At 39.9% G+C, this 27,942-nt stretch overlaps 1 protein-coding gene across 1 annotated transcript in view; it reads right to left on the reverse strand.

Annotated features, from left to right (window-relative positions):
- The window catches only part of LOC124162475 (transcription factor SOX-6), a 720,216-nt gene that overhangs the window by 152,234 nt on the left and 540,040 nt on the right, over positions 1-27,942 (reverse strand). The window contains 2 exon segments of the mRNA XM_046539021.1: positions 9,115-9,388; positions 14,272-15,129. Coding sequence (XP_046394977.1) covers positions 9,115-9,388; positions 14,272-15,129 — 1,132 coding nt within the window.

Raw genomic sequence — 27,942 nt, forward strand, 5'->3', positions numbered from 1 at the left:
ATGTTCCGGAATGTTGATTTTCTCTTTTCTCTCCCCCCACCCACCGAACCCCTCCCCGTCGCCTCCACCACCCTTGCCTCCACCCTTCAATAAAATCCCTCCCCCCCACCCTGCTAAAACGGTCGCTTACTTTTCCAAAACCTTATCCTTATATGTATAAATCCACCCTGTACCTCCCATTTTCTCTCCCCGAAGCGCCGTGCGCCATTGGCCCTTCACAAACCATCCCTCCCCGCCTCACAGCACCGCACAATCCAGCCATACACCCGAAAAACAACCCTCCTCCCCTCCGCGCGATATCCTCCCCCAACCCTGTCTCTCGGATGGCCAATCAATGAGCCCCGGTCGTCAGGACCGGAAAAGCACATCCACCACAAAACGGGTAATACGCGACGAACCTCTCTCTCTCTCTCTCCAGCTCGGGAGCAGCGGTGTCCCCTCGTCTCTATATATCCTTATCCCTCTAAAACCATGATTTCCACATCCGTGAGCACCCCTTTGAGAGTTCACGTGAATGTGACGAGCTCAGCGGAAGACGGGGAGGATAATGACGGGTGACAAAGAGAGACGATGGAATCCATAGGAGGGCGCTGAGGGGGTATTAGCCGGGATCTCGGACGGACACAAATATTGTGTAATATATTTTTATTTTAAGCTTCCGGAGCTTTGAAGATGGATTGCGTGTGGCACTATACAATGATCTGCAAACTCTCGGCTCAACGTCACCACGGAGGAATAATCGCGAACCGAAAAATGTATTCCTGAGATATGGCGTAAAGAGCCGAACCACGCAACGGAATACGGCTTACACAGCTAAATCAGGACTTATGTTCTTAAAAATGGTCACTCTCTGTTCTTCCGAGGCTTTCAATATGGTTCAGCAATGACACGAAATGTTTCTCTGCAATCTCTTGGTTTACTATAGAATAATAATAATTATAATGGCATTCAAATAGTTGAGATAGGTTTAAATGGAGTATTTTTTTCCGCCGTTGTCCTCTGTCTTCTGGAGGAGAGTCAGGAGGAGGAGTAGAGAGGAGTGGATTTAGCAGAGACATGGAGTGGAGACTCAACGCGTAGCGCCACTGAATACAGTATACCAGAGGATCTTAAATGATTTTTACTTTTGAATCCTTAAAACTTTTACTTGTGAATACGTGCGAACATAAAAAAAAAACATATTCGCAGATAAGACAGAGCATATAGAAAGAGCACATGTATTAATCGCATTAAAGAGCAGATGATATGACAATTTAGGGATATATAAAGAAACCAGTAATCAAATGCAGGAAAAGATATGAACAATGGTGGTACCAATAATAGTAAAGCAAAATTTGTACCTCTGAGACATGGTGTAACGACCAGAATATACTATGAGAAATGGTGTAAACACCGAAATTCGAACAAGTGCCATTTCAAAATGACGATTCTTAGTTGTCGTGTCTTCCTACAATCCATTACCTCATGCAGCCACAATACCGTGTCGATGCAAACAGAAACTAAAACTTTGAATCAGGACAAAAATAACAGATAATGGATAGTGAATTCGATAACCTATTTTTTCAAAAGACATAAATACAGCAGATGTCTAGAAAGAAAAATTTATAAATGGACTGGTATTGGTTATGTAGGTATGTGAAAAAGGCTGACAGCATATGACTTGACGTGAAAATAAATTTCATCGAGATGCTTAAACTAATCACATAGAGTGACAACCTACCACCAATGACTATCAATGCACGCTTGCATTTCATAGATAATTAAAAATGAATGGAACAGATTTATTCAGATATCTTCATGTTACAGATGAACAATTTGTTTTTAAAATAATCATTCCTAAAAATTTCCTCAACAAATTTTGAGGTCTCGCACACTGACAAAGTGACAGAAAATAATTTTGGGGTTAACGAGTAAAAGAAATGTCTAGACTTTAAACAGAATTTAAAATTAATTATCCCTCAATTTATTATATCTAAACGCATTGCTGCACATCCTCCGCTACAGAGATAGAACGTGGAGGATCTCCATTGTCTTGGCGCCGCGCAGTGGATTCAATTCGGTACGATTCCAGTCTGCGAGTTATTGATTTTAGATCGGGAAACATTGAAGTGCTACGGCATTTCTCTCAGCCATACGAAACACGAATTTCTTTAGACTTCCATAATTAGAACAGCAGGCTGGAAGTGATTGTTTTTTCTTCGGCAGCGAAGGCCTTCGAGTTGAAGGGTGGAGGAACGCGATGATTCTGGAGGAAGGTAAACAGCAGGAGGGAGAAGGAATGGCCGTGGACCAATGAAAGAATTACTTGCTCGAAGGGGGTTATAGGGGAATATGGGGAAGGGGGGAGGGGGTGAGGAAGGGCTAGGGGCGGGGCGTGGTGACTTCTAGAGGGAGGCGTAAGAAGCGTAAAGGACGTAATGGGCTTTCAGAGTGGGTGCATGATTTTATCCATTATTTGCAATGGGTAATTAAGAAAAGGCTAGCGGATAGGAGAGCTGCGTCAAATCAATCTTAAGGTTGTTGACTTGTGATTAATTAAATATTATCCAACTTTGTATTTTTTCAATCGTTTGGCATAAAAATTGTCAACAAATTCTGCCTTTTTTGTAGGAGTAAGAATTCTATCAGAGGTTGAATTAACCGTCGTCTTCGAAATTAATTACTCCAAGACTGGAGTCGGGAGAGGGCTTGAAATATGTTTTAGTACTTTACGAGTACAAGAATTCAGGAAAGAAAAATGATGGGTTTAATTTCAGCCATTATTTCCAAGAAGGGACAAGTGCAATCGGCAGTGATCAATGATGAACAGTTAATTTTTTATATCTTAGTTAAAGGTACGGAAGTTGCTTCGAAATTTTTATCATAAAAGAATATTACTTGGATGGACATGACTTACATAGAATTCATGTTCATGTGGAAAAAGAAGAAGTTTCTACTTCCTCGGTAAGTATTTACTCGGTACCTTGCAGCAGGGTCGCATAAATTGATCCTGGCCCCGTGGAGACCGGCAAAAAAATGAATTTGCTAAAGGATTTGTTGTATTTTGGAATTCATAGCTTCAATTCCATTGCGTTAATATGCCAGCTTGCAAGACTCCTCAATATGAGTACGGAAGACGGAGTTAACACCAGCTTTAAAACCCTATAATAGTGGCAATGGCATGCTAAATCCTAGGCGGCTGCAATAAAATTTCTGTGGACATTAAAAAATTTGTTCTTGCGATAGAGCTAGTCAAAAGAGTAACTAAATTCGTGAGAAAGATTGGGAATTGGAGCACGGACATACGACTTCCTCGGCGACTGCGTTGAACACTACGCTATCCTGGATGTAGGACAAGTCATGGTAATTAACGAAATAAATAACTTCAAAAAAAGGTCTCCCGGAACCATGGATACCGGGAGATTTGAATGATTTTATTTAATTTAATATTCGGGTTAATTGTGCTGCAACACGATAATGACGGAATCATATTCGCGCAGATCATTTCAATAATCGCAGAAGTCGCAAAATGCGAGGATGTAGTTATTCAGTAAGATGATTCAATTTTGATTGTCCCTATCCCTCTTCTTCTCGCAGGAAGGGCCCCGCCCAACGTGATTCAACTGTTCGCGAGAGGGTGGTTCGAGGGAGGATGGAGGGAGGGGGGGGTGAGAAATATGTAGTGAGAGGCGCAGAGAGAGAGAGGGAAATCTGGATGGAAAGTGTGGTGAGGATGGCATGTGAAAAGCACGAGCGAGAAAACAAACCGAGTGTCATATCTATTGGGTTGGTGGGGATTGGGAAAATATGGAGGGATACGGATGTGGAGGGAGTGGACGGGGAGACGATTTTGAGAGTAAAAGCAGTATTACTACAGCCCAAAGGTATGGTAACAATTACTTTTCAAGATATTTTTACTCGTAATCTATCATTTATGAAATTTTAACTACCTTACGACTGAGTCCAATTTATGGAAAACCTTAATGAAATTAATGAGGCACTTCTCAAACACTGCTCTTAATTACTCCGGAGAATTTTAAAAATAATTCAATAATGTTCAATATCTTGTGGTTCAGTACACTTTACCCCTGCATCAGGGTAAATCAAGCACTTCATTCAACCAAAAGTTTAAATTTTAAATAAATATTTAATAGAAATACTCTTCATGATAAATTAATTTGGTAAAAGTAGCTATAAAAATAATATGTTTATTAATTTGGCTAATTAAAAATATTTACAACTTGAAAGAATGGATTTGAATGAAATACTTATTTACAGCGAATCAATCTGATAAAGTTCCCTATCGGCTCAGTGTTGCTCTGAAGCAATATGTTGTGAAATATTCATGCGTGAGGGAACACAACTGCATCAACGTATTCTATTGGTTATATTTACACAGCCAAACCACAAAAAATAAATAAAACTCCGGGTAAAACAGTATGAATCTTGAAGAGTTAAATAATTAACGCGGACTAAACACCATTTATCTTCTGAAGCATCATTATTTATTCTTCTGAAGTAATAGCAACATATTGCCGTACACACTGAATTAAAATTGAGTTGAGTTGTTTCTTAAGTACCTCGATTTTTAATTTCTCCATTCCATTAATATTTCCATGTTATTTTCCTTTCCAAACTATCCTCCTCTATAATTCACGTATTGACACAACAAAAAACGGACGAAAAGAGCACGAAAAAAAACGACTGCCACAATGCGCGTTCCAAAATGTCACGCTAATTTTTCCGTTAATTAACTTAGGTTCCACGTTAATTATATATATGAATTCTTTAATTTAAATACAGGAGAGGATTCTTAAGTTAAATCCTACCAACGGCTAATTTAGAGGTAATATTTAACATAAATTGGACTTAACTTGTAATCCCCTCGTTTCAACGAGAATGAGCAACCGAGGAGAAATCGTAAATTCAATCGTAAATTATTTTTCAATTTAGTTATCCCTGAATGTCCACAATCACTCGGAATTCATAGATCTAACGGTTAATAACTTCATCAAGTTATCAGAATGGGTACAAGATTTTAACTGAATTCAACACTTCATATCACATTCGTTTGCACCGATGCCGAGTTAAATAGAGAAAGATGAATGGTATCACAAAGGAGGAGTGATGTTTGCTTTAGACAGTGAAATATTTTTTCTCTTAATGGTCATAATTGCTAGAAAAGACTAATTTCCAGCGTTTCAAACTTCGTCATAGCGCCCGGGAAAGAACGAGGCTTCTTAAATTATCCATTTTAATTTCCATGCTCAGATTCGCCTCGAGAAAATGGAGGAATGGTGATACAGGAGGAAATTACAGTCAGTGAGGGGCGTCTCATTCATATTTATCGCTGGCCGGCCCTTGGCCGTTGCCAAGGCGGAAGAAGTAAGACAAGCGAATGCAAAGAAGCGAATTCAAAGATTTACGCAGACATGTATCTTAGGACACAGGTAAGGATGGGGTGGAATTAATCCCTTGGAGCTCGCGAGAGGAATATATTTCCTTCATCAAAGAGCGGATGCGAATTTGTAATGCATGACGTTTACTTTTCCATTCGGGACTAAAGAAGTCTTGGCATCAAGGAAACGCTCCGACGTAAGATAATACGATAAAAAACTGAAAGAATTACCTACGCAGAGAAAAGGTTGTGTTGGATATGATGATAAATTGAGCTGAAAGAAATTCGCATACATGCATTAACTGGCGTTCCTGACGTCTTTCGGTGCTGAGTATTCCGAAATTTGCCACTTAAAACACCAAAGAGTATTTCCGTTGTCTTATTAGTATAGATGGCACTAAGACTATAGTTAGGAAATAATTCGAGCACAATTACTTGTTCATTGGTAAAATTCATACTTTTTAATGAAAAATGGATGATTTTGCATTATTTTTAAGATTAAGATATATATCATGTTTTAAGATTATAAACGCTCTCTCTGGGGAACTCCACGAATTTTTAATCAACGAATTTAATGACTGAGGTCAACTCTTTTCACAATGATTCTTTGATTTATCAAAGCATTGCATATAAAAATTGCCTAACTTTTACGCAGTCACTCGCACGGGTGCAAATTTATAATAATAAGACGACCATTTATCTACCTACGTTACAAGATTACCATGTAACATTAAGCATACCTAGGCGGCAGTCAGGAGATCCGGGTTTGAATCCTGGCTGAGCCAGTATGACGGTAAAACTCAATTCAGGGAATTGCTCATGACATTACATGGAGAAAATAATAATTTTGGAAATTAATATAATCACCCGGTGCGAGTCACACACCATTGACTCTTGAATTAACAGCTGAGAATATACGTTCCAATAACTCGACACTATTTTAATCAGGTTTTCTTGGGAGAAAGTCCGTGATAACACGAGGTAATGAGTAGAACAGTGATTCACAAACGGCGATCCTCGTACCGCCCGTTTCCGTACTGCCCATTTCAGTATTTATGAACCGCAGAGGATGAAATAAAGTTTGCAAACAAATTTAGATAAATATACCTTACGTTGAGCTGATTAAAGCTAGTTTCATGACGGATATTAACTAAAATTAACTCTGGTGGGAAACTGTTCAATGCGAAAAGAAAACGCAACGAACGAGAATGCATACTGTTACCACCAACGTTGTGCTAACGAACGAACAGAAAATAAAACCCGTTCTAAATTAGTTTGATGCATCCTTGTACATTCTATTCCGGTCTACCAATAATTCTACCATTCACTCGAAGTGTAAAAATATTATTTTTATGATCTTTTCGCCACAAAACTTTCCATAGGAATAACTTAAAATATTTTCCTTAGTGAATGGAGGCTAATAGGTTAACGTACGGTAGGCTTCAAATAATTAAAAATAGACAGTGAAAAAATTAGCTACCGTAAATATTGATGCGTGGAGTTGAAGAAGCGTATTTGGAGGGGGAGGAATTTATACTGACGGAAAGACGGTGGAAAAGAAAGAAATCCAAATAATCCCTCCATTAAAATGGACCCCGGAATTCTTAATCACTCCAAGACCCCTGCCCTTCCTCTCGCGTGCCTGAGCGAGGGGCGATAGGGAACTAGTATCAGGGGGGTGGGTGCTGGTTAGGCACCTCCCGCCATACACTCTCCGATTCCTCACCCCCCTATCCCTATTCGCGACCCTCTGAACATCCACCCCCGCGGCCATACCCTCCTTTTTATTTCCTTGTAATATAAAAGATACACAGTATGTACAAAATCTCTTAAAGAGGGAGCTGAATTATTCAATGGATGCTCATTACCAAGGTATAAGTGGACGCGAGTAACAAATCGAAGCCTAATGCATATCCACGCGCGACGCCCTAAAGAGAATGGCATTAATTTCGAAAGACGGGGAGAGAAAATTAAGGGATAAGAGAGAAAAAAATGTACACAACGGAGACTGCTTCAAATGGGATTTCATTTTTTCCTTTTTTTTCTTCTTCCAGAAATGGGTTCTTACGGATCTTGGATTACTTGGAGGACTTCTACTCCTATATTTCTTTATATTGGACAAACAAGAAGGAAGAAGCGCCCATGGTAGGAGGAAATGTAGACGCAGTGCGCCGTCTTCCCTTTCTTTTATTTCTTTTTTTTCACTCCCCGAGGAATAATGAAGAGGCAGCAGCGACGCCGGTGGCCGGGGGGAGAAACGCGACCTTTCGTTATTTCGCATCACTTTGGAGACATTGAATTAAGGAGGGAAATGAAAAAAAAGATACGACGACATTCCGTCGGTGTTTGTTCGGCTAAAGGAAGAATTCATCTTGCGCCTTTGGAATTGAAGATCGACCATCAAAGGAATCCTTTGATTTCGGCCGAGCTTCAAAAAGAATGCGAGGAATTACTAATTTCGATCAATTAATTATTAAACTTGACATAAAACTCTCTCATTTTTGTACCATTCCTATCAATTCTACGACTTTAAGGAGAGGATTACAAATGAGAAAGCTCAATGCCAACATCTCAACAGTCACTTACGAAAAAAATGAAACGCATGAGGACCCAAAGATGAATCATATCAGGTATTCCAAATGCATAATTTAACTGAGACGGATTAATTTATTTCCCGATGCATAGCAAAATGCAAGCACATGATCCAAACTCTTCATTCGATGTGTCGCGGAGTTACGCATTGAAAGTTGATGTTTGTTCCTCAGTGATCACAAAAATGAACAAACGGATTATGTAGGTACTAATTTTGAAAAATTAGCTTGACGAATATTTCTGTTACTAATAATTATGTTAAGTATAAAGTTTTCCTGCGGGTAATAAAGCTAATGCTAACATGAAAACTAGCGAAAATAAGTATTTGACATCCAACTCATCTACCATGCGCCAATAACAACCTATGATCGTTTTACGCAGTAACTAATTTTATGGAAATGTGGAATAATGAAATTCATGACGACACGGCGCTCGTTGAAGGGTTTCAGAATCTGATTACATTTTAAGTGAAGCTCACAATAGATTTATGCGTAAGACTAAGGTTTTGGATTTATTTAAAGCTACACATTATATATTCAAAAGAACAAAGGTATGAATTTATTATATCAATGAAAAATTTCACCCCATTTATTCGGTCGTCAATTTGGACAAGCTTACATGATTTTCTGTGACGGGTGTCTAACCATACTTTTGAGCAAATGAAGAACTTGAGTTCCTTGTCAGTTCCTGTTGTAATTCATTGTGGATTTGCATCAATCAAATTGATGTCCGCGCTTGAATGTCACAAAGCCTCTCCATACTCCAAGCGTCTTCCGCAAAGGGAAACTGTAAATTCCTCCGAAGAGACTGCTTTTGATTGGTGCAATAATTGATACGACATACAAGACGATGACACTATACACATAAATTCCTTTAATAATATGTATCATCATGAAGAACCATAGCCTACGCTCTCTCCTTCCTGGCTTCGGTATCGCAACGGGAAATTGAAAATGGTTGTTTTTGAAATAAAACAAAACTAACGTCGTTGTCATTCAATCAGATCCGTCAGTATCAACGCGTGATCTAGGATTCGGCATCCAAATCTTGCTCGTACTTCCATAAGCCGAAAATGGCCATCTTTTTATTTAACCTTGAAGTTCCACCTATAGTAAGAGATGAGAACTGCTTTCATTGAGCCTAACCTTGCTCTGCTGCTCCTGCTGCGCCAGCAATTGCTCCCGCACCATCTGCAGCTGCAGGATCATCTCGGAGAGGCGTCGCTCCTTCTCCGTGAAGCTGTCGCCCTGCAGCGCCTCCTGCAGCGACGACGAAGACGCGGGCGCCGACTCGGAAGACGCTGCAGCGGCCGCCTCCGCCGACGAGGAACCGCCGGGCCTCGAAGCCTCCTCGGCCGGCCCCGCTTTGGCCTCCTCGGGCGGCGGCGAAGGGTGCTGGTGTGCAGAGCTGCGGGAGCCGCTGCTTTCATAGGGGGGAGAAAAAAAAAAGAAGGGCTCCGTCATGCACTCGACCAAACTAGGATTCATTCTGATCAACAGATTGCGTGATTATCCACGCTCAAATTTTAATTACCACGACCAATTTCGAACCAAGTCAATACAGAGGCTGTAATCGAGTAGCCGTTTGTCGTAGTCTTTTGCATTAAAATAATTGAGTTTTGGTCGATTTATTTCAAATATATAAGGTTATCTCAAACGGATACTACATAGCAGCCTCTTAAAAATGGGGTTGAAAAAATATGAAACCGGTCAAAGAGAAATAGTTGAAGGTGTGGAAGAGTACAGTGTTTTTACTTCTAAATAAAAATAAAATGTGTTTGAGAAATGTGAGCATGCCAATAACTGCTCTTAAACAAAGCTTAACTTCATGCAAGAGTGATAAAATTATCTTAAAACTTTGAGAAGCTACACAATATTTCATAAACTCAGCAATTAGATTCCGTCTAGATTTAAGAACAGGATTGAATGGTGGAAGTACAAAAATATAATGGAAAAGGCGATACTTATACAAGTTGGATATTTGAAAAGGAAATTTCCTCTTTTTCACTGAAGTTAGGGAGAATATGGAAGCACTCACTTTTGTATAATTCAATGTATTTGGTAAAATATTACAATACATCAGTACGTAGAATTAAAGCATTAAAATATCAAAATATTTCACCCAGCATCAAATTTCAGCTTAATATACTAAAAATACTTGGTCGTATGCCCATTTTCTGTCAAAAATCGCCATCAAATCATTAAGCACTTCGAAAACCACAACAAAGCTTGCTGAAGGATGTTTCGTGGCACCCACGTTATTGCAGTTGCATAATCTCATTTCCTCCGTGAATGAATATTCCTCGAACGAGGAAACTAGATGCATGCAATTTCGTAATCATAGAACCGACGTCGTGCATTTAATTATGACGAGAGTTCCCTTGGACTTCAGAGGAAAAAACAATGTGGTGAGCTTAAGGTGAACTTTGCCCTAACAATTGCGAAAAAATAAAAGCCATTGAAATCGACAGTAAAAGCTGGCTCGTGAGAAATTACGTCAGCCCGGATAAGATCAGAGATGAATGTGTCGTGCACATAACGACCGCCAGATGCAATGTCGCGATGATCGAATAACCAGCATGCTCACACAAGGTGAAAATAACCCCCGGTGTCCTTTCCTCCAATTAAACTCACTTATCGGGGTTTCATTAACGTACACCGCTTAGCACCTCATAGCTTTATGAAACAGGATGAAGTAAAACTAGAAGTGCAAGCTTACTTCCTCCAATTTTTTTTTTCAATTTTTCGTCAAAAATTGAATACAACCGGGCATGTAAAGTTTTACGAAAAGTTAAAATAAGGCAAAATTACACCTCAATAAAGTTTCCATTAGTCCATGTACCTCCTTTCCTTGAAATATGCGTTTTTCATCATTTAAAGTATTCGAGCCAAGAAATGATATTCGGTAATGCACAGCAAATTTTTATGGCAACCGAAATTAATAAAATCCTTCATAATCAAAATACTGACATTGCAACATTTTCATTTTTTTCTTTACAGCCACCGGAAGATGATAGATAAGAAAGCTGAGAAGTTGTTCATTTTCAAAATATTCCAATGTTTTCCAACATAAAGGGAAATACTATATGTTTTCAAGAAGCAACACGGCTGTTCAGCTATCGAAATTGGAGAAATTAATGCTCCCTATTTTCATTCTAGGAAAAAAATTACATCTTTGATGGAACCTGACATCCCCATGAATTATCAATACGTTCGTGAAAAATGGCGAGTAATGGCTAGTATGCCGAAAACTGAACACCTCATCAAAAGGGAATTCTCTCCCATTTATGAATATCAAACAAGTAAACGGTTTGAGACAATAATTTAGACAGTGGTGGAAATATGTTTAATATAAATTACTCGATAAGATATTTTATATGATTTAGTTGATTTTTCTTCTAGCGCAGATGTTCTGGGGAAACATTTGGCAGTTTTAATTAATTCGAAAAATCTATTCTCCTTCACGAGCGGAAAGCCTGGTACTAATTTCACGTGAAAAATGTAAGCACAAACCCCTTACGCTATGGTTCGATGCATTTGAATAAATAATAAATCAATACCTCAACTTGAAACCAAAGATTTACCTGAAAAATGCAAGAAAGTTAACGGTATCCAATTATCCAAATTATCAATGCAAAATAAGAATTGAGAAGAAATGTCCAACGAGTCCATTAAGCCAGAAAACCGTCAGCACGAGTAGCAAGGATGTGGATTAAATTCATTGGAAGACTTCAGAATAGCTGAACAACATACAAGGTGCCGACAATAGGGAGAAAAAACCGAAATAATAAAATTATGATTTTATTTCCAGAGAGAATAACTTGCTTGTAACCCATGAAAGTTTACATTCTGTAATTGAATTAATGTGGGTATAGTTAGAAGGCCAAGTGTCCTAACTTCATCGAGAAAAAACCAATTTTGAGAAGGGTGCCGAGGGTAACGATGACATTGTAGCTGAAAAGTGGCCTTCATTTTCTATTCACAATAAGGAACACTGATTCAAATAATAAAAGTGGAAAACCATATTCAGAATTGTGTTGCTGGGGAAACATTTATGGCAAAGCCAAAGGAAAAATGTAGTTAGACAATCTTCAGTGGCTGAAAATGCTATAACAAACCCAAAGATTTTTCCTTACAAATTGACAGTAATTGCAAGTTTTGTGAAAATAAATCTGAAACTAGCTTCACCACTAACTTCGCCTTTCTGCAGCCAAATATTCTATCCACAAGAAGGTCGTGGCCCAGATGAATAGAAGCCCCATATTGTTCTTCTGTGCTCTTTCAATGTACTTGTGCTGCCAATAAATTCCTTTTAATTAACATTCATGAATTCATCAATGCTCAAGTTAAATTGAAAATTATCTAATGCTATCGAAGTTCTGTCGAGTCGTTACATGTCGAGTTCATTCCTACTGATGACTAAGAGTTAGATGAGGCGGCATTGCAACCGAAGGTAAGTATGATTGATTTTAAATTGATGGAACAGAAGAGATACATGGTGAGTTCTCAGTGAATGTACAGATGCAAAGTGGAATAGATAGAAGTTATCTATCGCGAAGAAGTTATCTGGAATTGCAGCATTCGTGAGAGATGTGCTTTGTGATGAAGCTGAGCGCATCAGAACAAGGCAGTTGCTAAGGTCATTAAGTTGAGAATAGGAGGAGCATCACACAATCACTATGGTCATTATTTCTTAACTCTGACCTTTCATTATCGCTATGGTACAGAGCAAAGACTATTTTCTAAGCCGACGGGTGCTTTGTGGATAGTCATATTGCAGGACTAGACGCGATTTCGTCATGGAAACTCAGAAAATATATTTGAAGAGGGTCAAAGAAAGGACATATAAAGATTTTTCTTCATTTTCTGCGGAAAAAATGGTCATCGAAGCAAAGGCAGTTTGAAAAACGATGTCTAATTCATAAGGCAGCAACAGTTATAACACGAAAGCAGAGATTACGAGAAATTAATCCGTAACTCACCAAGGACTTAAGGTCAAAGTCAAGGCCAAAGGAAAAATGTAGTTAGATAATGGTTGAATATTCATAGATAATGGTTGAATGCTATCTTGTTAACAATTTTGCAATGACGCCAACGTGTTTTAATATGCATAGTAACTAAAGAAAAATTAGTATGTTAAAAAACGCACAAATGCGATAAAAATTTTCCGAAAATATTGTAAGGCCAGCGGTTCATCCGACATAATTAAATGAACCTTTCCGGAGTACAGCACAATGCCAGTCATATTAAAATTTATACTAGGAAACACTTCATGCTGTTTCATTAATATTTCTGCTACGTCATACGGATTTTTTAAATTATGGACTCCTACGCCCTTGACGAATGCTACGATATATTTCTGCAACCGTGGATGGGCAACAGTATGTTAATCCTCACGAAATCTCACGTAAAATGTTTGAATTTGGGACCAATATATCGCAATAACGAAATGGAGTGCCAGAGGATAGATGCCCTGGGATTTTATTCTACAGAGCAGCTATATCGGGGCTTGTCACCACGGAAAGGAAAAATTTCGTTGCACAAAGCCCCCCCCCCCCTCCCGGCTATAACCCCATTAATAATATTAAATAAAATTTGCAGTAAAAGTTTTCATATATTGAGTTCTTATCCTTTTCCTGACCTCTATATATATAATATTAAATTTGAATCTAAGAGTATAGGTCTAAAAATATAGTTGTGGCACCGTGTAGTATAAATTAAATATTGTAGTCAATATAGTAGTCGTGCCATAAAATTAACCGTCAATATAATTTCAAAAAGCACTGATGATGGTTTATAAAAAAAGAAACGTCGGAAAAATTTGAATATCAATTTTAAGACATGCACTCCAAGAATCAAATTTAATAAGTAAAATTTTTCTTCCTTGCTGATAAAACTGTGATTAACATTAATGCTGTTACTCTTTCGTGAGTTGAACGTTTTTTAAACTTTGATCTTTCGCTACCTTTATTCATTGCTTACGTGTGCGCATCGCATTGTCTCCGCCAATTCGGAATATCAATAAGTATGTCAGTCCGTTCCATTAGAGGATAGCCGGGTTGCTGTGCCTGATATCTGCTGACGATAAACAATGTATCGCATTGCCAACTCATTAGATGGAATATTGTTATAAACTGATGGCTGAGTAAAACTCGAAACACTAGTAATAGACCGTAATAATAAAATTAGTGGACCGAGCAATACCTTGTTTACCATTCGATAAGTTCCACGATATCTATCCGCAAAAAGTTGACTTTACCGATATCATCCTTTTTAAATATGAGGGAAGTAAGCGCTACTCACGTGTGCATTGGTCGTGGAGATGGTGAGGACCTTCGCATCTCCTCGGCGAGGCTCGAGCTGTTCATCTTGGAGGTGAGCCTCTTGAGGACGTCGTCCATGGTGCGCTTGGGGTGCGCCCCCGAACCTCCGCCTCCGCCGCCCCCACCGCCCCCGGGGGAGTGCCTCTGGTGGTTGAGATGGTTGCCAACTTTCGACTGGGCCTCCTCCGAGCCCTTCCGACTCTCCGAGCCCCTCTTCCGCTCCATCATCTGCATCAACTGCTGCTGCTGGAGGTGCACCGCAGACAGGGCCGGCACCAAAGCTTCCTCCTCTTCTCCGGCCACCCCTGCCGCCCCTCGCCGGAGACGCTGCTTCTTCTTGCTCGGGGGAGAAGACCCGTCCTCCTCACACTCCTCCTCCACGTCCTCCTCCTCCGCGTCCTCCTCCACCGCCGCGCCGTCTATCGCGCCCTCCACCGGGTCATCCTCGCGGACTTCGCGGTCCTCGTCCTCTCGGACCCTTTGAAGGCCTTCGACCTCTTCGTCGTCCTCAACTTCATCCTCTTCATCTTCGTCCTCGTCTTCCTCGGAGGACCTCGGGGAGAACTTGTAGAAGGCCACTCCTCCGGGGGCCTCGGGTTCCGGTCTCCCGGAGGCCTCCTCCTCCTCCTCCGGGCCCGCTTCGTCCTCTTCCTCCTCCACGGAGGGTAGTTTGGCCACCCCCGAGGCCCGCTCGTCGGGAGCGTGCAGTTGTGCGGCGTCGGCGTATTCCGCGGGGCGGGGTGACTTGTCTCCCCGGGACGAAGGTGAGCAGAAGTCGGCGCTCGCCACGCCGTCAGACAGTTTGGTGGGCGGCGATTTCCTCTTGGAAGACATCTTCCTGCAAATTACAAGGGAGAGCAATTAGCAAATAATGAAATATCTTAGTCAGGCTATCCAAGCAGATAGTATAAAAATCTTTCCGTATTTAGCTGTGGGTTAGGCTATCAATGGCCTTTATGCAAACTAATTTCCTTAAATTCGCTATTTGGGGTGGTACAAAATCGATAAAAATACAAAATATCGTAGACTTTCCCGACGAAAAATATGGTTAAAAAATTCTCGAGTACGACACCGGGATACGGGATTGATCTTGATGACTAAAATTCCGTTAAATTCGTTATTAAGAGTGTAACATATTGAGGTCAGACATGTGGAGTGAGTAGAGCCGGAGTACAATATAAATTACATCACCATTTTGGGAATCACGGTCTTGGGGAATACGGGATAAGTAAAGTAGCTGTAGGAGGTGGTTTTACATCAATTATATTTAACCACTGGGCGGAAATGTCGTCTTGGAATACATTTTCCCGCAATTTAACTGACCGAAGCGAAGTATAACCGGAAGATAGACGATAATGCAGCTTCATACCAACATGGAACACTTTATTGGCCTCATTACTTTACTTCTCAATTAATCAAAAAAGAATCGGATACAGGAATTGTGGAGAAATATACTGCGTTAATCCATCTGACTTATTGAAGAGGTTATAATTCTCCACGGTCCATAAATATGATACTGAACAAACCGTGTAAGTGCTATAGATTACGATCACGCATAGAGTTAGCAAACGTATGATTATCAGCAAAAATGTATTTTTATATATTTCCATTTTTCAGGGTACAACTAAAGGAACGTCTTCACAATAAAACTCTTCAACTAATAATTTTGGATGCTCAGTTCGGTTTGGATGTCTATGGAGTTCCGCTTTTCCTTAAGGAAGCTTAGCCCGAATTTCTCGATTTATATACAAGTACAATGTAAAACTTTTAAACTTTTTCTTTTACGCAGTCAATATGGATTGATTATCTGTCGCAATACGATGAAATTGGACCTATGAATTCTCGTGGAATGGCTTTCAACGAATCATATACCACTTTACAAATGCATATTTCTCGACGTCATTGCGCGTCAACTACAGCCTCTGAGAATCCCTTTTTCCGTGCGAATATTCCCACAAGAATGGAGGTAGCACGTGCAAACGCCACTCCCCTTCTACACCGAAATGTACGAGATGCGAATCAATTAGAATCCGGTTAACAAGTGTTCGGAATGGCCGCGCCATGCATGTCCACGAATCTCGCGCAGCATCTGCGTCCCAGCGTCGGGGGGGCCTTTGTTGATCGGGTCCACCAGGTGGTGCTGGGGTCTTGGTACGTTTTGTCCGCTTATCGTCCACTCCAGTCTCATCCTCACCCTTGGGGCTTAATTGCCACTCGGACCTTGGGCCTCTTAGACAAGAGCAGCCTCTAAGACGAGGTGGGACCGGAGAGGGAGTGGCGAGTGATTCCCTCAAAGATTGGAAAGCTGTCCGAGGGAGAAGGGAGGGGAAGAACGGTTGTGTCCGTCCGTATCTTTTAGCTTCTGCGACCGAATGAAAAAAAAATACATAATTAATTCGATTGGTGCGAGAGTGTATTCCTTAAGGGTTGAAGCACGTTCCATCCTATTTAAGCCCTTATTTTCCTCACTCGCCTGGTGTTGGTGCGATTGTGCACGGGGCGGCAAAAAACTTGAGGAGCAGTACACGGGTCTCGTACGCCGTCGGAGTGCTAAATGAAAGGATTGGCCGAATAAGTCCCGAGAGAGGATCGCGTATAAGGCTTGAGAGTCCTCGGGACCGCGGGTACACGCAAATACTTGAGAGGAATAAATCGCTTAAAGCCTAAATCGCCGCCGACGATCACCATCTTCATAACTCAACACTCCTAAATTGAGGTTTGTTTCAAACCTGCCGCGTCGACGCCGGTGAAAATCGAATGGATTTCCGTGAGGCATAATTGCCATAGGAATTAATGAACATGGATAGTGTTGTGGTCTACATAGTGGTCCGGAAAGTCAAAGGTCCATGATTCGATTCCCGGCCCACGGGGTTATTTTCTTATGGCAGTCCCTGTGCAGCTCTCTATTCCACTCTCATATCCGCTAGAATTTTAATTTTGACGAATTTCTTCTCATTTACATCTTTTATATCCTATGTAACTCATTTGAGGCATGCCCTTACCCTTATTCCCTTCCCCCGTCCTTCTATGATCGTTTTCATCCGGCAATCATGCCTCTCAATGTGGCCAAATAAGTAGTCCCGTCTCCTTCTCAAAGTGTTTAGAAGACTTCTCTTTTCTCCCAATCTTCTGAGCACTTCCGCAACATAAAAATACATTATGAAATTACAGCTTTAGGTTTTACTTGGAAGAATTATTTATATCAATTTTAAAATTTATATTTACTATTCGACAATCTGTGTTTGTCCTAAAAATTAAGTTCGACTAAAGGTGAACCTGATGATGCCAGTATTGGTGAAACGCTTTGTGCTGAATTTAGACCAAACACTGTATAATAGTAAATACATATTTAAAAATGAACATTGTATAAATAAAATATTGACCTTGGATATACAGCGGAGGTCGGACACGAATGGCAGCTAATGTAGAGAAATGTTTGAGGCTTAATCTGGAGGAATTAAAACTCATACAAGTTAAGTTATCATCATTTTACCTTATGGAAAATTATAGTTTTTTCAGCTTCGGTGTGAATTATTCTCCAATTATAAAAATACTGAATCGAAAGTCAATAAAAGTGCATGACGTTATCGCATTACTGAATAAGTAGTGATCACAAGGAGGCTTCGATTTCTCCTTGGATCCTAAAAAAATATAAAAGCAATCATCTCCGGCGGGTTTGTGGGAGTTATCATTCTAATTAATGAAACACAATTGTAAATTACACAATCAAGAGTAATACTGAGATGCGACCACTGTACATTAGGCCGGCCCTTATTTTTCAGAATTGCGAAAAGTTATGTTTTCCTGGTCTCAAAATGATCCAAGTGGTGTTTATATTCACGTGTTAAAATTTGGTTACTTTAAAATAACGGCAACCCGTGCCCCAAGGGCCCTAAGTACTAAGGGCCCTCAATTGATTTTTTGGGGCCGAAAAAGCGCTATTTCTATGTAAAATGTAAAAGTAAAGTCCTTTAGAGCCGATTTTCTGTTTATTTTAACCTATCTCTAAGCGTTTAGGAGATATCGTCCGTCGTAATGCAATCCCCCCTAGGGCGCCACCCCGCACCGAGGCACCGCTGAGGTATGTCCCGCACCACTTACTAGAGACTTCCCCTCAACCCCCTCCCCTCCCTCGGCAAAGACTTTGCTCCTGATGTCAAGATCTAGCCTCTGAAGAAATGTGCTTACCTTAGAAAGAATTTAATTGCCATAACGATACTTCCAATCCAAGAGATCAATTTATTTTCACTCTGTCCATGAATTTCGGTACATTAACCAAAATAAAATATATTTTTCACTGACATCCCATATTTGGCAAATAAAGTGCCTTTCCGCACGTAAGGGTTGCATTGCGATGAAAAGTCACACTTATTGTTAGTAATAAATTTAGAAAGCTCTCTTCCTTCAACGTGACTGCCTAAAAATCTTGAATTAGTTTCACTCCTCTCGCTGCACAATCATTTCCCACTTAATGACCCCGAATAATTTGCAAATCGTTCTTATATGTTCATCACATTCTCACATGTTCACATCAAAGAATGCAATACATATTTACAATACATTAAATAGCTTTCTCGAATTAGTGATGACAAAATTTGGTATAGATACCTTAGTCATGTCTTTACGTTTATAGAATGCCTTCTTCGGTGGATCATATTTTCCTACACAAGACCACATACGGCGTATCACGTTTTTTTCACACCTAGCAATGGATCCGTCAAAGAATGACAGGCATACCAACTCCTCACTCATTTACCACAAGTGGTTTGAAAACCTCTTTTGGGCTGCTTTCGCTATGTCCAGGTTAACACTTTCCTAATTAACAAGTCTTTGTAGGAACTGCGGGTCACTGATGGGAGCTAATGCAACAAAAGGAGCGGAGAACCACATCTTTTCATTTCTTTTTGAATATATTGAAATCTACTCAACCAATAACTAACTGGATTTCGTTCTCCTCTTTATATGCGTAAGAACTTTATTTCTTCAGCCCATTCACATTTATCCGAGAGATTAACTGCACTTTCCTCCTAGCGCGTCAAAAATGCAATGGTACCGCTCCTTGCAATGTCAAGCAAATCATCAAGTTTTGTTACGAAAGATTCTCTTCTCTTCATATCCACTGTAGTTCGCGCTCTCTTTATGCCGTTGCACGTTCATCCATTCTTTGCCTCATTTTTCTAACTTTTCAATCGCCTTATTTTCCGTAACAACATGAATTCTAGTTTTATACTATGGATGAGACGCATTTCTCACGGTTTTTCTCGCACTAAGTCTTACAAATTTCGAACCCATTAGGTGATAGAGAAAACACACAGTACTTCTCTCACTGTGGGTAAATTTGAGCCGAGTATTTCTTCACTTTCTTTTCCAACCAGTTCAATGCCTAGATTTAGTCTTGATTACATGCTTTTCCTTGTTGGTCTATTCTTAAAATGAACGTCACGTTCATGATAAAGTATTTATTTCACCACTTCTCTCCTTACATCCTAAAAAACTTAGCACTTCCTATCCTTTGCACACTATACACAAGAACTATCTCTATCAATCCACAGTGATCTACATCCGTGAACTGACTGCCTCGTTTCTTCTTCCTTGAATATTTCTATCTACTGTTGGAGCCCTGGAAGCCCTGCTCATTCCCTTCATTCCTTTATTATTCATAGACACATTTGTAACACATCCTAATAATATTTTGTACATAAAAAGCACTTTGGAACAAAGCCTGCTGGAATGGTTCGCGGCCGTATGGCGGCAAAAATCAAGGTTTAAGGGGTCGGTACCCAGTACATAGGACGGCGTTCAAGGGTTAAAATTGACATTATAGGCTTTAACAACATTAATCATGACACAAGAGGAACAACCTATTCAATACTGTACCACTAGCATGTAAATCTTGTCATCAGGAGCAAAGTCTTTGCCGAGGGAGGGGAGGGGGTTGATGGGAAGTCTCTTGTAAGTGGTACGGGACATACCTCAGCGGTGCCGCGGTGCGGGGTGGCGCCCTAGGGGGGGATTGCATTACGACGGACGATATCTCCTAAACGCTTAGAGATAGGTTAAAATAAACAGAAAATCGGCCCTATAGAACTTTACTTTTACATTTTACATAGAAATAGCGCTTTTTCGGCCCCAAAAAATCAATTGAGGGTCCTTAGTACTTAGGGCCCTTGGGGCACGGGTTGCCGTTATTTTAAAGTAACCAAATTTTAACACTTGAATATAAACACCACTTGGATCATTTTGAGACCAGGAAAACATAACTTTTCGCAATTCTGAAAAATAAGGGCCGGCCTACTGTACATTCCATGAAATATTCAATATGGTAGCTTAAGTTTTAAAGTAGTGACACGTTGTGCATAAATCAAAATACATCCGGCTGTGTGGAAGTGATAAATAATTAAACACATTTAATGGCAAGCTTATAAGATGGCCGAGTTGAGAGCTACACCAACAAAATTATATCATTGCAGACCTACGATGAGGATACTTATTACATGTATGGAAAGGATAAAGCGACGAGCGGAAAAGTAATGCTTAACCGATAGGTGCGTAATTTATCATCAGGGTCCAAGGGCGGAGAATAAGCAGAGAGTTTCTTGGGCGGTCCATTGAAATGAAGGGAGGGAGGGCAGTGGGGGAGGGTTATATAGGGACTCTCCCGGAAGGGACGAAGGGAAATGGATGGGCCTCTCCTTATGTCCGTTTCTTCCAGAAGACGGGAATGTGCCAATCTCGGGGGCGACGGTCGTCAAAATAGACACTGCAGATGGGATCGCTGATGGAATGCCAAGGCACGGTGTGCATCCGGCCCATAAAGGAAGAAGAAGGGCGGCCAAGGTGATTTGAGACGCTCAAGACTTTGAATCCCGTTAGTCAATCAACATCGGCTCGGACGGGGGGATCAAAGGGCAGCAAATCATAGACGGAGATGATAAAACTACTGAGAAAAGACATATCAATGGATAATCTTTCCATAGTCTTCTGCTTACCGCGTATGAATTAGTTTCAACATAATTTAACGAGACAGTGCGATGACTTAATTTGGAATGGATTAAAATAGCTAACTGAAAGTGAGGAAACACTGTATTTGAGTATAAGGAAACACATTGAGTATAAAAAATGTCATTAATATACATGCACATAGAAACTTTTGGGTGCATATAAATGGAAAAAACACGTATAAAAATAACTACAATTACAAATTTTATGGCGGTAAGATCAAATGAAAAACATCCATTTGGAGTCCCTCCCATATCTATCTAGAAAGTATACTAATGGATTCTCATTCAAAAATTAGTGAAATAAGAAGCATTAAGTCCTATTTCGCTCAGGATGATGTGGCTTGTAAGGATCATGAGGGCAAAGATCATAAAATACTGATTCGAAAAAAAAAAAACTATTTTTTAGCAAAAAAAAAGCTCATTTAAATGTGTATAGAAATTCTTGCCAACAGAAGATTCATATTTATCTGGATATTTCATGAAAATTTTGAAAAGAAGAAATGAGGAAAAAGTTACTGCCACCTGATTCTGAGATCATCGTGATCATTAACCGATTCTCAAATCATTTCTTCTATTAATAATGGTGTTGATGTACCTCTTTAGTGAATGGCGGAGTACAGAAGGAAGATTACGTCTGCATAATGCTATAAGGTATATCTACCATGACCTATAAGCACGCTCGATGCTAATAGCAAGATTCCAATGTTCATGAATGTTATATTGATTTAATAGCAGATTCACTAGAGCGGCAGTAAAAAAAAAATATTATTACAAGAAGGTACGATGCTTGCGGTACACCAGGCTCATTTCTTCAATTTGTGTTATTTTTATGAAAAAATTTATTTTTCGGAGATATAAATTATAGTTTCAAATATCTGGGCCAATGATAATTCACCGCAACGTAGAAACATAACAAGGATATCGCAAATAAGACTGATAATTTGAATCGGGCACGTCCGCCTAAGCGTCAAAACTCACTGATTCGTCCAGCAATTGCCTCGGCCAATCTCAACGTAATTTCATCACCGCCCGGCCCTAAGATCCGCCCCTGGCCCGTATAAACATACTTTTCTCCGCCTTCGAGAGCCATTTCCTCGAGGAGAAGGCGGAGACTGGAGACGTCCCCAATTTCCTCTCTGCTAATGCGATTCCAGAGTCTGAAGGCAGTTACGAAGCAGAGACGATGGAGGACCCTCCGAACGGTTTGGTGAATAATGTTTGAGTTTACGAGATCCAGGCACGAGCATGGCACGGAAGCAGATAAATTCGAGGATTACTTAAGTAGAGGATGAAATGAATAAAAATATTCGTACAGTATACTATTTTTATTCATTAATTCCTAAAAATTAACTGAGTCTTTCATTGCGTAGCATTATCACCATGTCGATTAGTACTCTATCTAACTGACGTGATGATGATGATGCCAGGAATCGAAACGTGTAGTTAATTTTCGTAATAAAAAAAGTGCACATAATACAAACATTTCCATTTAATTCATTCGCCATGTTGTCCTACCACGAAAAATTAGGAGAGGTAAGGAAAAGGATTAGAATTATATAAGGCGTCATTAGAACATTAGGTATCAAGAAGATGAAAGAGGACGCAGTATCTTCTAGAGACAGTTTGCATATGCCTTAGAAAAGTTCACCTCGGAAGAAGACCGCTACAACTTAGCGTAATGATTCTGAAAGCAATTTTCTTTGCAGTCTTCCTCCTCCTGGTCGAAAAATTTAATAGAGCAATGGATCTGCAGAAAATATGAAGTTGTTCAGTCATGAAAGTCTATAGTTAAATCAGGCGAAGCGAGTGACTAACCCAAAAATAAATTGCTCTCTGATAAAATGCCTTTGGTTGCCTATGCACGACCTTGATGGTTAAAGATGAATTTATATCACATATTTATCCGATTAGCGGCTTTACATTTTAGTGGGGCAAAAACTATTTAAGTACTTAATCATTTAGGAGATAAAAAGGATGAATCATAAACGAAATATCTATAGCCAATCGGTGAATTGTTTCCTAAGGATGATGAAACACGGTAACCACTCAAGTTGCCATTTGTTTGGTATCAGCCAATTATGAGCCTCATAATCCAATTTAGTAAAAATCCTTTAGGGAACGCCGGAGAATAAACAAGGACGGAATCTTTTTATCCTTCGGGGCATCGGCACAAAATGTACACGAACTTGGCGAGCAAAAGGTAGAGGTAAAGCAGCTGTGTTTCGGAGAGTGGGCACATGCAATTAAATGCCTGTTTGCCTTTGCGCAATGATGCGCGTAACACTGAAAATGAAGAGCAATCTAGTGGAAATAGTGAATATCTCTCTCTCTCACTCCCTCGATCGCCATTTTGCGCAGTTCCCAGGGGAAGTCGGCAAACAAGAGCTTTGGATTTCGTGCTCCATGGAAACTCACGCTCCGACGGCTAAACATCTACTTTTTAACGTGAGCCGCGAAGCGCTGTCGGACGAAAACGACGCTTTTTTCGGACAAGGCAAGTTTTTTTTATTTCCATGAGGATTTGCGTCATTAACGCGAACAGGGCCAATAGTAAAACTCCCTTTGGAGTAGGAGCTCCCGTCGTTGGGTAATAATTCACGTGCGATGTGAAATATGAAAGGTGGAATCCGTCGAGAAATATTCTGCACACCGGATATTTGACAGCCGCAAAATAGTCAACACACACGTACACACATACACAAAAAATAGTAAAACTGGTACGAAAGAAACGAAAATAAATGGCAAACAAATAAAATTTTGAACAAATAAATAGAGGCAAACACGTAGTATTTCTGTGCGGAATAACGTTTACTTTCCGGTCCAGGAAACAGATGCGATCCTCAAGCGCGCTGCAACATTATGTCCCTTGAGTCCACAAAAGCCGCGGCACCGCACAGTAGAGTTTCATTTTCCTGTTGACTTTCGCTTTTTATGCAGAGCACGGAAGCCGCACGGCTGGGAGTATAACATTCTCCCGAAGTTATTCCAGCATTCGCTCATCGCACGAAAGAAGCGTGCGGTAGAAAAAGTTACTCGGTACGCCTGCATTTCTCGGACCACAGGGTAGGAAGAAATAAAGCATAAAAAAAAGCGGATATAAATTTTCAATCGAACCCAGCAATTAATACAGTAGCATGATTTATCGAATTATAAGCATTTTGGCACATGATACCTTTCCAATAATGCATCAGATCTCAAGAAAATATCGGTCACTAAAAATACTCATGCTGAGAGTACTAAATGGGTAGGAAATTGTAAATTCATAACCTGAATCCCATGAATTATTCTCCGAGAACGCAAAATGTCTAAAGAGGCATTGGGTTAAAGTTTAATTAAACAGAAAAAAGGGGAAAAGCTTTCAACCTTTGTGCGCATTATTTCAAAATTAGGCTTAATTTTTTAAAAAATCTAAAAAATAAATAATGATAATACCATTTTCTGAGTCGATTTTATAAATTTCTTTAATAAAACTTCACTGATAATTGCAATTAATATTAACAAAATATTTGATAAGCATTCCTAAACTGAAACTTTTGCAGTCGTGCTCATTCGAATAAGTATATCTGCAGCTAACCGCTCTACCATCTAGGCCACAGAGCTCATTCATTTCAAACATTATTAGATACCTATTGATGCCTTTATTTATTATAATATTAGAATACCTACAGATAAAGTTGACATTTAGCAAGTTGTTTGGTTTATCTAATTTAAAGCAGTGAAAATAAATATTCCGAAAAGAATTTTACCAAAATGCATTCCCTTAATTGAATCAATTATCAATGGGAAAATGAATAATGAATGGGAAACCATTAGAGCAAGTTAGAAGAAGTATATGTCTAGGAAGCATGCCGACAGAAGACTGGAGGAGTGAGACAGAGATCAAGTAAAGCTATGGCCAATAGCTATGGGAAAGGAAGCTTTTAATTAGAAGATAAATGTGTTATATAGCAGCATGGACTAAGTGCTGAGGAAGAGACTGGTGAAATCAGTGGCGTAGCCAGGAATTTCGTTCGGGGGGGGGGGGGGGTCCAAAACCAGGGGGGGAAATTTTTTAAAAACAGGGTACTAAGTAATGGGTTTTAAACTAACTTTAACATTTTCATAATCGGAAAAACTTCATTTGTTAAAGAAATATTTTTTAAATTCATGATTTATCAATATTTTGTTTTCTACTACGTAGGAAAATGATTGTGTTTTTATATTTCAGGGGGGGGGGTCCGTAACCCCCCCCCCCCCACTGGATACATCACTGGGTGAAATGTGGATTATGTGTGGAGTGCTGTGCTACATGGATGCGAAACGTGGTCATTGGGAAGAAGATATCGGGATGGTATCAACGCTTTTGAGATGAGGGTGTAGAGAAGGATAGATAGAGTGAAGTGGATGGATAAAGGGAGGAATGTGGAGTTGCTGGGAAGAGTTGGGGAGGAAATAACATTATTGTGAACTATACAAAAGAGAAAGGGGAATTGGATGGAGTATATTCAGAGAGGGAAGGGATTTTAAATACAACAATCGATGGAACAGAGGAAGAAGAAAAGAGGAGAAGCTAATGAAGGCAGATGACAGACGAAGTGAGGTAGGAGGGACCCCACAACGCTCGCGTTTATCGTGAAGCGTATATGAAAGGTGTAATAAAAAAGACTCAGGTTGTTTGGACTAAATTTTTTTGGCAATCATAAAATTCTACGTTTTCATTAGCTGCTTTATTTACAACATATTCGCGTAAAATAGTTGTATAAAAATAAGTGAAATAAAGTTGTCAGAAAATTAAAGAGAACTTGATGCTTTTTTTAAAAGTGTTATTCGAAAAGGTTTTTTTTCTGTAAATGTCTGTACAGTTTCAAGGAAAAAACGCTAAATGTATTTTATAACCATATTACGTTATGAAACTATATTATCTGAGGAATTCTCACTTTCATTGTATTTTTCTTATGAAAAAAGTATTTTTTAAACTTTTATCTAGTTTTTGAGAGCTAGAATAGCGTCAAAATCCATTTCGGGGACTATAATATCCTAAGATTTTCCGGGAGGAGGATTTTCCGAAGTGAGGAAGGTACAAGGAAACCAAAAAGGAGAAAGATGCAGAAGCAGGTGGAGTCAACTTTGGTGTTTGTTACCCTGCCAGTGGGCAGAAAACCGGTTTATGATGATACTCATAATATAATACAATCAAAAGATACAAACAGCTGTAGCAATTTTCCACCCTCATTTATTCGCTCAACCTGTTTCAATGTGATACGTCATTATCAAGAGCTGTCTAAATTACTGCAGTGGTTTATATCTTATCACAATGAATTGTCACAAAGTGAGCTCGTTAACAATCCATCTAATAATACAATCTCTCCAATTTTTTAACTTTGCGCTTAGAGACTTCACACGGCCACTGGGCAGAAAACTGGTTGATGATGATACTCTTCATTAATAATACGAGTAATAATTTTTAATAATGTATCTTAATATTTATGTATGTTAATAACTCGAGTACTCGTACAGGAATAAGATGCAAAAAATTGTATTGATCTTCCGCATTATTTTATTCGCTCGGTCGGTTTCAATGTTCACTAGTCATGATCAAGAACTGTCTAAATTACTACTGCTGTATCTATCTTACCACAATTTATAACTGATGACTTCAGGCTTTACTTTGTGAAACCTCTCCATATTGGAAGTAAAAAAATAAAACTTTGTGAGGTTCACTATTATTTTAATATGGGCACGACCCGGGTTTCGTAACGTGGTCACATCTTCAGGTTACCTGGCGATATTAAAATAATAGTGAACCTTACAAAGGTTTATTTTTTTTACTTCCATTATCACAATTTATTTCCACAGAGCGAACTCGTCAACAATCCATCTGATAATGAATATCTCCAATTTTTGAACTCGGCCAGCGCTTTGAGAGTTCACACCGCTGTTCAGCGTATCGGAGGGATTCTTTGGGGAGCAGAGAGGGAGGAGGTTGAAGAAGGGGTGGGTTGCGGAGGGTGGAGTGGAGAAGTAGGGTGAGGTTTTTCTTTTTTGAAGGATTGGCGATCGGATGTCCAGACGGACCAGCAACACTCGCACAGAGGGCGTGAAGGGAGCGTAAAAGGGAAGCGAGGGATGGATACGAGTGTGTTTGAGGAGGGGATAGGGTGGGGGATGAAGGGTTTAGAGTAAGTGGACTGGAAGAAGAAGAAGAAGCAGCAGCAAACCCCCAGCCACGGCCTCAGTGCATCCAGCGATGAGTTAAATTTCCGGCTTTGTCAAAGGGGCACAAGAAACGACCTTTCACTCTTTTTAGACCCGCGAAGAAGGAAGGGAGACACGGATGAAAATACTCATTTGTTTGCACGCGAGACGGACCGCCGAAGAGACTTCACGGATTCTCTTTTCCAACCCCGCCCCCAGCCCGCGCACCACCATTTCACCCAACTCCGACACATCCTACGCTTCTCTTCCGGCCCCGCCTTTTGCGTAGGCACTACCCCGCTTCGTGGATCCCTGCCTCTCTCCTCCCTCAATGCGCCGTGGTGATAAATCGCCTTCTCATCATCGTCGCCATTGCTGCCGTCACAGGATGTTTATCAAACATTTCAGGCGCTAAAAAGAGTTGCCACAGATTCCTACCTACTTATTTTAATGCTTCTGGGGAAACTGGACCTTCA

Source organism: Ischnura elegans, chromosome 7 (genome assembly GCF_921293095.1).
Source record: "Ischnura elegans chromosome 7, ioIscEleg1.1, whole genome shotgun sequence".
NCBI classification, from domain to species: Eukaryota; Metazoa; Arthropoda; class Insecta; order Odonata; family Coenagrionidae; genus Ischnura; species Ischnura elegans.